Source organism: Nicotiana tabacum, chromosome 16, assembly GCF_000715075.1.
Source record: "Nicotiana tabacum cultivar K326 chromosome 16, ASM71507v2, whole genome shotgun sequence".
In the NCBI taxonomy this organism is placed as follows: domain Eukaryota; kingdom Viridiplantae; phylum Streptophyta; class Magnoliopsida; order Solanales; family Solanaceae; genus Nicotiana; species Nicotiana tabacum.
In genome coordinates this window covers 102,404,612-102,415,570 of record NC_134095.1, presented here as the reverse complement: position 1 = coordinate 102,415,570, position 10,959 = coordinate 102,404,612, and the positions used below count along the sequence as shown (strand labels likewise).

General features: G+C 37.2%; 1 protein-coding gene across 1 annotated transcript; it reads left to right on the top strand.

Moving 5' to 3' along the window:
- The first annotated feature begins 248 nt into the window (after positions 1-248).
- On the top strand, positions 249-10,806 carry LOC107769231 (uncharacterized). The gene is made up of 10 exons (XM_075233171.1): positions 249-846; positions 6,548-7,030; positions 7,181-7,338; positions 7,663-7,746; positions 7,830-7,882; positions 8,800-8,881; positions 9,181-9,288; positions 9,446-9,569; positions 9,744-9,829; positions 10,228-10,806. Exons 1-10 carry the CDS (start codon positions 495-497, stop codon positions 10,450-10,452), a joined length of 1,755 nt encoding a protein of 584 aa, XP_075089272.1. The 5' UTR covers positions 249-494; the 3' UTR covers positions 10,453-10,806.
- Positions 10,807-10,959: the final 153 nt, after the last annotated feature.

Sequence of the window (10,959 nt, the reverse complement as noted above, 5' to 3'; positions counted from 1 at the left end):
AAAAACTCCAAAAAGTTATTTTTTAAAATTTTCGCTCAAATCACTCACAAAATTTCAAAAACAACCCAAGTTATATTTGTGTCCAAACACAACTCTATATTTCAAATACCATTTTTACTTGAATTTTTTTTTTACCCTATTTTAAAATTTACAATTCTTATGTTCACTTGGACTTTTATTTTATAATTTATAACTCAAGCATAATTTTAAAATAAGTTTATAGTCATCGAGACCTTGAGACTATTATTAAAGGAAAAAAAGAAACGAAAGGAGAGCTGAAGATGAAAGAGCAATTTTTTGAGACAACTTGCAACATCGTTGTAATATTCTGTGTTTGTGCGAATATATATTCCTTATTCATTATCGTGCCGAGGTAAACGGTCACCGTCCTTACGCACGTGTTCCGACTTCCGGCGATCTCATCTACTCGTAAAACCCAGCAACTCACAAAAATCAGAACTTTATTAGAGTTGCCAGAACAAAGAAATATAGCTATGAAAGCTTTGTTATATCCCGACCCATTGATATCTCCAGTACCAATTACAAAAACCAGACCTTTTTTGAATCCTCAAACTTCCGTTCGAATTCCCATTAAACGCGTCGACTATTGGGTCGGGAAAAGCAGTTATTCGGCCATTAATGCTGTATTGGATTCGGCATCGATTGATGAACAAGAACCCGATATTAAGAACCCGTCTCTGTCAACTTCGTATCGGAATTCTGAGTTACCAAAGCCCAATCAGACTGTACTGGAAGCTCAAACCAAAGTTTGTACTGGGCCAACTCAAACCAGGCCTCTCACTGAGGAACATGCCTTCAAGGTTTTGGACACCATTTTGAAATCAGGTTATTCTGATTTGACTTTGTCTCTCTAATTTTTATTCATTTCTTTTGTTTTTCTGGTACTGTGACATGTTTTAGGATTTACGTTATATAAACAGATAAAGAATTCTTTTTACACCATCCATCAGTGTAATTATTACTTATCATTTTTTCGGATTTACGTTATATAAACAGATAAAGAATTCTTTTTACACCATCCATCAGTGTAATTATTACTTATCATTTTTTCTGGGACATGAATCATTGCTATTGAGAACTATCCTGTCACGACCCGAAACCCCGTCGTGATGACACTTAACTTAACCCGTTAGTTAAGCCAACACTTATAATCAAAGTAAGACAAAAATAAAGGATAAACAGCTGTTATGATATAGATAAAACATATATAAGTCTGACAACATCAACTAAATGCGAAAAATACTACGTCAATCTCCCAGAAAACCCGGTGGTACAGAATCATAAGCTACTAAAAAGAGTACAAGTGTACAACTAGGTCTCAAATATAAAATGTTGTCTAGAACAAAATAAACATTAGGATAGAGGATTCCATAAGCTGCAAATCCAACATAGCAGCTCACCACGAAGTCTCCAAAGCTAAGCAACTAAGCACCCTCCTGGACGCCGCTAGGACCAATACCAGGATCTACACAAAAATGTGAAGAAGTGTAGTATGAGTACATAATTAACGTACACTCAGTAAGTAGCAAGTCTAACCCCGATGAAGTAGTGTCGAGGTTTAGACGAAATAAACATACTTAACCTGATTCACACTTATAAAAATATATAGTAAATGGAGAAAACAACCAAGACCCCGCGGATATAAATAGCAAGGTGGCCCTGTCAAGGAACAAGTATTAAACATACCGAATCCGCATATAAGGATGGTATGCACCAAATAACATGTGAATGCATGCCTTTACGTGAGTTTAGAGTGTCTATGCATGATAAAAACTCAACTCTACTTTAACCAACACTTCTTAGGTGCTCGACACCTCCTCGGTATCCAATATCACTGCTCACACGTGGCCCAAAATAACGTGGATAATCACATGGCTTCAAGGGGATGGATCCAAATCAACGCGCTCGAGCATTATAGCTCCATAATGAATCATTAATATCTCAGAAATTAGTCATCAAACTGTATGGAATGTACATCGTTCCAAATCATAATAATTGCATGGAATATCCGATCGTGCCAACCTCAGTCCATAACAGAGTTTCATATTCAGGGATGTATGCATATGAATAAGAAATAAGCATGTATATTGCATATGGATAGAGAAATCAGTATGCCGAGATGTATGCATGTGTATAAGTATGACTACAACTTAAGTTGCTTGGACACGTGTGTGGATCTAGAGATCGGATCCTACGGATACATGTGCGGGATCCGGTTAAAACTAATTCAAAAATATAAAAATTATCTCTAAATTATGAGAAAATTTGTGGAATACTTATGTATTGGTATAGCTTGTAAAGTGTGGATTTCTTTTTTATTCTCAAGTTGTAGATAAGTGAAGGGTTGATTTTCTATATAAGGTATGCTATTTTCTTCAAATTTACCTAGCTTTGGTTATGATTTCGGGATATCTCGTGTCGAATTTTTTTCGTCTGTTGTGGTCAAAGTACCCAAAAAATTTTACCAGATCCGGTACGGTTCTCATACCGATATCCATACTAGTGTTGTGTCGACACGGGTGCGGCACAACTGCCATGTCGGAGCAACTTAGACTACAACATGTAATTCAACATGCCAAATAGCCCATCATGTCCAAATAAAGCATCAAAAGGCTAGACATAATCTCTAGCATAAATAAAGTTACTCAAGCAGTCATACAACATTTAAGGCATAAAACAAGAAGAAATATATCTCGTACAAGGCACAAAGAAGCCTAAAATCTACCCCAAACATGGTATAACCTTGGCGCCCACACCTCGCATATACGTCAATCCCAAACACATAGTATTTATCATACAAGTCCATTTTAGAAAATTCCGTCAAATCAAAATTAGCCAAGATACTTACCTTATCCGAAATAAGCCTCAATCTTCCAAAATGCCCTTTCCTCTATCCTTGGCCTCCAAACGCTCCAAATCTAGCCAAATAATACTCAACGTTAGACGATAAAATTTCAATCTTTAATCAAATTTTAAAAGTCAACAAAAAGTCAACCTGGGTCCACATGGTCAAAACCCGAGTTTAAGGTCAGATCCGTCGACCCATAACTCCACGAATTCAAATATGTGATTAGTTTCCAAATCGGCACTCAAAACCTTAAAATACAATTTTCCATCTTTTGGACAACTCCAATTTCTCTTGTTCTATCCCATGTTTTGATGTTAAATATAGCGGTAGATTCATGTAAAAAGCATATATTTAGGTTAGAATCAATTACCCCAACCTTGTAGATGAAGCTCTAGGCCAAAATCTTCCAAAACCGAGTCCCACAAGCTCTAACAGCTAGAAAAATATGCCAAAAATACGAAATGGGGCTATTTATACAAAGGGCTAAAGCTGTAGAATTCTACAACAAAATTTGGCCTACTCGTAGGGTGCGCCGCGATAGGTGTGCAAACCTGCAATTTTTTTCTAGCTTTGCCCTTTAGCTCCTCTGACATCCCGAAACACACCCGAGCCCCTCGAGATCCCGTCCAATCATCCCAACAAGTTTGTATACCCTCTAGAAGCTTGTCCAAGGGCTCAAAGCACATCTGGAAATATTACAACTAAGAATCAAGCTCCAAACCAGATATGAACTTTCTTAAGTTTTTCAAGCTTCAAACTTCACAAAATAGGCCCGAATCACTCTTGACCCCTTCAGGTCACCTCTCAACCATCCCAGCAAGTCCAAATAACCTATTTGGACTTTTCCAAAGGCTCAAAATACAAAACGAAATGCAATAACACAAATCAAACTTATGAACGCTAAAGTTCTTCAAATATACGTACAAGTCTAAAATTATTATACAAACCTATCAGAACCTTCAAATTATCAATCCGAGCCCGTTTACCCAAAATATTGACTTTGGTCAACTCTCTTAGTTAAAGCCTCTGGTCATGAACCAAGTGTTCCAAACTCCCGAAAATTAATTTTTAAATGACCTGATTTGAATAAGTACTTTTTACACCATCAGAAAATTAGAATTTAAGCTCGTTTTACTTTTCTCATTTCCTTTTGAGTAGAACTTGTTTGTATATTCAATACAGTGTGATATTACAGAAACAGGAGAAGTCTTATATTTCCTGGCATACTGCTCTAAAAGACTAAGCTAAGAACACTCAAAGGAACCATATATATGATCAAATTGGTCAAGATTATTGCTTAGTTGTTTGGGTTACACTTTATTTTAGGTCATGTTTGGGGGTTACTTTGGTTGGAGATTTATATGTACATGTAAAGGCAAGAGTGAGATTGCATAAAATGCTAGTTTTAGAGAATCTAAGAACATACATGTGCACGAAACGTATACATATATCTGTACACACATTATATACAGTCTACGGGTCTGCTTGCTTGTACCTCGCTATTCCACCAGGTAGTTTTTGGGGCCAAATGCATAAAACGAACTATTTATTCAAGCACTTTGTCCAAAAGTGATGGTAATTGATTAAACTACTGCAAGAATTGTAAAACAAATAAGTAAAATAAAGGATCGAACGAAACATGTGAGCAATTTAGGGAATTTTTTTTTTATTTGAGAATGAAAAAGGGCGGTGCACTAAGCTCCCGCTATGCGCGGGGTTCGGGGAAGGGTCGGACCACAAGGATCTATTGTAAGCAGCCTTACCCTGCATTTCTGCAAGAGGTTGTTTCCACGGCCTGAACCCATGACCTCCTGGTCACATGGCAACAACTTTACCAGTTACTCCAAGGCTCCCCTTCAACCAATAAGAGTGAGTATTCCACGTTATAGGCTAGCTAACAATCCCGTTGAGTTATCCGTTTAAATTGACTAACTAAATTATCTGGTTTATTGGTTGACAAGGTTAATATTGCTCGTAAGAATCTTCCGAGTTCTTACTCGCCTATGCAAGTTAACCTAACGCCTACATTCCTATCGAATTAAAATTAACAAGGACAGATTAATAATTCCTGTATAATGACCAAGCAAGACTATCAGGTAGATTCCTATACTAACCAGGAATCCATTCCTCGAGGCCTAGGTTTAGAAACTTGCTCTATTCAATCCTATTTGCAATCTAAAATTCCCTCTTCCCTCTCTCGAGTTTAATCATAGATTCACAAATAGTATTCAATAGTTGGCCAGGCAATTAAACAATAAGCTCGGGATTGAATAGACAAACCAATACGATAAATCAATATAATCAGTTCAGACGTCAAACATCAACATTTATGTAGCACCCATAACCCTAGGACTAAGAAATTAGCCACTCATAATCATCTAAATAATCATACGAATGTTTAAAAAACATCCTATAAAGAAAAGATAAAGGAAAGAAAAACTCTATTGAATCCGGGCTCCAAAGTGTCGTAGCCATGTTTCTCCTTCACAAAGACCAAACTCCCTTTTAGGAACAAGTTTAAGGTCTATTTATAAGTGTAGGAAAAGTCTTAAGTGATTTTAACCAAGTCCAACCAAAGTTAGGCTTTTACTGTACGTGTGTACTTGGGCGTCCGCGCGTGCCTAAGTCTAGGCTCCAAAACTCCTTTTACTGCACACTGCAGGTGTGCGTCGCTCGACCAAAATGCAGCTACCATCCAATTCGTTCCATTTGCTGCTTTAATGTCTTGGATCGTGTATTAGCTCCCTGCCAAATTCTTTGACTCCAATGATTGCTCCTCTTTTTTTGGTAGTCCTAGGCTTTGTAACTCTTGCTTTCCAAGCTTCATGCATTTATCTTTCAATTCTTTTAGTAAATCTCTTCCACTCCATTATATAATTATCCTAATTCACCAAATATCAAACAATTAGTATAATCCCCATAATTGAAAAGGCGATAAAAATGCAAGTAAATTAATATCGAAACTTGCACAAATATGCTCAACATCAGTAGTTGCCACCTTCCACCAGTATAATATTGGGTAACTCTACCCACTAAAGCTGTGACAGATGGTAAAGATTTACCTAGTGTCACCTTTGTTGAGATTTGAATGTTGGTTTCTAAAGTTGTTACTCTACCTCTTTGACTGCTATCACCCATGGGTGGAGAACCCTATAAATCTTGGCATTAGAATGATAGACCTATGGATATAGAGCATTCAGATAGCTGGCTCCAACTAGTTTGAGATTGTATAGTTGATATTTAATCTACCATTTTCAAGGCGATAAAGGAGGGAAAAGAAACAGGAAAAAGAAAAAAAGAAATGGAAAAGTAGAAACAGTCTAAGTAATCCCAACTGTAGAAACAGTCTAAGTAATCCCAACTAAGTATGTTTCAAATAATTCAGGTTCGTATTGTAGCTTGGAGTTATTGATGGTTAGTACATCTGGTGTCCTGATTTTGGCCCTCTTCCAGAAATTTGCTTGCCGATGTTGCTTGATTTAAATCACGGCAAGTATACCTTCAGAAGATAAAATTGACAAGGTCAAAGTAATTTAATAAAGCAAAATTACAAAAATTATTGAGGCATGAATTCCCATATCCCAGAGTAAAACTTGCTTTGCCACTAAAATGGATATATCTGTGTAAGACTTCTTGATGACTACTGAAGTTACTTAGTAGCATAATGTTTGATTTTAGCAAAGGGAGAGCTCAAAGACGAAGAACCAGTATCAAAAGCACAACTTGGGGCATTTTTTTCTGCAATGACCATTCGTGCAAATGCCTTCCCAGAGCCAACCCAATGGAGTGAAGGGGAAAGGCGTGCAATGAACCATTATTGGCCGCAATTGATTCGAGTGCTTCCCCAGGATACCATATTTATTGCTGATCCAGAAGGCTCGATAATGGGAGTTGGCAGTTCAATAGGCCCTCAATTCGTTGGTAATGGTACTGCGGAGATGAGACTCGTTGGTGCCCTTAGGGAAGTTTTGGCTGGGGGTCATCTTGGATATGAGGAAGTTCAGGGTGTTCTAAAAGATGTCCTTCCATTGAAAGCAGGAGAAATGGAATCATCTAGTGCAAGTGAGTCACTGTTTTCTGCATTTATGATAGGCCAACGAATGAATCGGGAAACAGATCGTGAGCTGAAAGCCTACTGCCTTGCATTTGATAATGAACTTGGTAATATACTATTTCCTTTTGTCTAAAAAGAATTGGTTGTTGCTTGTTACGTGCCTGCTGCTAAATGACATTGGTTGTTGCTTGTTACGTGCCTGCTGATAAATGTCATTTCTTTATTATCTACTTTAATCTTGTCATCATCCCTTTCAGGCCCTGCACCAGTTGCTGATGTAAACTCATTGACTCACTACGGTGAGCCTTATGATGGAAATACCCGCTACTTCAGAAGTACACTGTTTGTTGCTGCTGTTAGATCCTGCTATGGTGAATCTTGCTTGCTCCATGGTGTGGATTGGATGCCACCAAAGGTGTCATATGTGCCTATATGCTGTAATAAGACATCCATTACTTAATATCTATATCTAAAATTATGTCTGATATATATATATATATATATATATATATATAGAAAAGATGTTACTAGTAGAAAACATGAATACGCAAGGAAATATTTACTTGAAGAGGCACCTGCTGCAAGAAGCTGTCCTCAAATAGTCACCTTCAAATGAAAATTTGAGTTTGCAGAAAATGTTATGATCCAATAATAGCAGATAGATTTCTACATCCGTTCAATTCTTCTTCTTTTTTTTTTGAAGCAAGTGGTTTAACCAAACCTCATTTTCTTATTCCAGGGAGGCATCACTGAAGAACAAATGCTGATGTTTATGGGAGCAAACACACACTTAACCCCCTCTCAAGCTAAAAAGCTTCTTGAGGTCCATTCCCGTCCCTTGATACCTTTTTTGCATTAAACTTACATAAACTGTTGCAGTTTATTAGTAATCCAAATTGTATTCAGGATGATGAAGTTGGTTTTGCTTATATAAGTCAACGAGAAGCTCGCCCATCTTTGTACGTAGATCCAACCTTTCAGAAACCAAATCATTATCTCTTTATTTTTGTTTTTTTTTTCTTTTATTTTTTTCTTGCACGTCCTAAAGGGAAAGATAATGCCTCAATTAACTTCCCAGCAACTGTCCTAGCAGTTAAAAATAGAAAGGATATATTTCTGCTATAGATTCTGCAATCTGGTCTTCCCAATTCTGAAGGCTTTTTAAAGTTCTAGGTTCATGGAATCTGATGGTTTGAGATATTGTGTATGGCGGTTCCAAAGCCTTTCTATATGTTGGACTCCTCCCTTCCCCGATGTTCTTAATATTTCAGTTTCCCATCTGAACGTGGCTCCTTCCGTTGAGTCTCTTCTTCACTTTTGACTTTCCTTGGCTTACTTAAAAAATATGTGAGATATCATTATGTCTTCTATTTGAGTACTTTTACCATGCTCTTATTTATTTGTTTGTTTGGGGAGAAGGCAGTTTCTTTTTGGTGCAAGACTGCAAGTATAACACACTAAATTCTGATATCTAGCTAGGCTTTGAACAGTTACTCCATTCCTGAATATCGTGTGAAAATTAAGAAATAAAACTATTTATATTTAAAATATTTATGCATAAGTTATGCTTTTTTTTTTTTTTTTTTTTGAAATGGCTTCTGCATTTTTTTTAAATGGATAATATGTTATACTTATCACTAGAGGCTAAAAGTTTCAACGTAATTGCAAAATTACTTGCCACTAATTGGCTGACCCCGAAGGTTAAGCACCTAGTCAGTTCTTCGTCTGTATTTATATATATGTCCGTTTAAGGCACAGCTCAGTTGTAGAAAGAAATTGTTCCTTAGATCATTGCTTTATGAATGTAACCTGTGTTAAACTTCCATGATAATAAGAAGCAGCTAACATGATGGTCCATATGTTATTGTCTTTTCAGATACTCATTGATAGGGTTAAGGGAACATATAAAGAAACGCCCACCACTGGCGACGGCTGAGAAAGTTCAACAAATTGTGCGGGTAGGTCATGTTACTGTTTGTTTCTTTTGTACCAAATACAAAAAATGCATTTAGGTCTACGTATTTAAATTTCTAAATTTCAAGTATGTTATTATCTTGTTCTGCTTACTTTATGAGCTTAGCTTGGAACTGGTCATGAATTAATTCAATTGACTCTCAATCACATGTAGGTTCTTTAGAAAGAAGTTATAGGCTCTTAGATGGCTTTTTCTTTTCTTCAATTTGTATTTTTAAAAGCAGAAGCTCCGTGCAGCTTGGACAAATTGGTCTTTATTTGAATTGTTCTGTTTTCTCTTCAGGCTCGGGGGAAGGAAGCAATTGTTGCTGGTTTCTATCACGAAGGTTATGAAGAACCATTGTTAATGCTTATGAGGAGAAGGGGTGTGCATGCTGGTTTGGTTGTAAAGGTACTTCATGACCTGAAAGAAGATTTCTTTTTTGGGGTGGGTGGGGCGGTGGTGATGGTCCCCTCTGCTGTTTATTATCATCTCTGACCTGAGAAAACCAGTGGCAATATTGATTTCGCGAGTTGTACATAATCTCTGTAGATGTTTGCATCTTTAGGGTGAGGAAGGTGCACTTTCAATGACGACGAGGTTGCGGACAGCAAATGCATCAAAAAGATTTCCTGTGAATTATTGCTCAGGGTTTCGTTCAGTGAATTTGGCACCTGCTTGTGCAGTTGATGGTACGTGTTTACCATACTGTCAGTGATTTTATCCCTTACTTTCTATGTTGAGTTGCTAAATTCCTGCTTCTCCAAGTACATAAAAACAACATACCCATTCTAAAGAAAATAGACCATGAGGTAGCTGGTTTTAAGCATCTTTTCAGCAAGCTCAAGCTTTTTAAGATGTTGCAGGTGTATCACGTGAGAGTTTCAATATTGAGGTTAATGCTAAGGATTATGGCTTTGCACCCACAGATACTCCAAGAACAGATAGATCTGTAAGCTCTGTCTCTCTTGTTCTCTTTCAAATGCTCTGTGTTTCCAGGTTTCACTGTTAATTTACTAGCACCAAAATTTGTCAGAGCGATAAGTGATTTTTATCATTTTGCATGTTACACTGATTGCTCTTTGCCATTGTATATACTGGGACTTCTATCTTGGTGGCTGCATCAATTCTAAAAGTTTATAAATGACTATATTTTGTGAAGTTAACCATGTGGTCCAATATCATCGGTTTACTTGGTTTAGGATTTGAAACTTCTAGACAGAAGTCAAGGCCAGTTGCCTCAACTTGAGTGCTTCTCTCGTATTTCCAGCCTATTCCTCGAGCTTTGTCCGTCTGGTGGTAATGTAAATCAAGATGATTAAACCTCTGTTCCTTTGTAAATTTCTTTAGGTTGCAAAGAATATAGAGTTGGGTTTAGCAGCTTTACGTGGAGAGAAGGGTCCAACATATGATAGAATTGTCTTAAATGCTGGTATGATCGATCATTTGCTTGGGTCTGATGGAGCGCAAGACATAAGTGCAGCTTTTGATAGAGCCAGAGAAGCCATTGATAGTGGCAAAGCCTTGACAAGATTCCTGAATTACATCAAGACATCTAACAAAGTGATATCATAGTTGAGGCATGTTGGATTTTCTCCTTCCTCGTCCTAGGCCAGCCATTATTATCCCAGCAAAGGTGTAATGGGTTTATGTCCATATGCATGTGCAGATGATGGAAGTTGAAATTCAGAATTGTTTTCTGTATCTTTTGTCTTTTAAATCTGTTGTACATGTCCGAAAGATTTTCACATGTTTCAATTTTGCTTGGGCAAGCTTCTCTCATCCTGTTCCCCCTTTTTCCCTACTTGACAAGGTCTCTTCCGTAGAGGACTTGAGAACTGATCTAAAGAACTGTTCTGATATTTAGTTATGAACTTATTGTCAGTATCACTATTAGCTTATTCATGTAAGGGTACTTGAACGAACTAATAGCTCTTGTCAGCTTTGATTTCCAGTTGGAAGGCCGGATAAAAATGGTCTGAAAATCTGCAGGTATGAACAAGAAGGAATAGAAAAGAGGGGGTATAGATAGAAAGTTTGCTTTCATTGAAGATAACCTAGAAATTCCAGTATCTCCTTTGT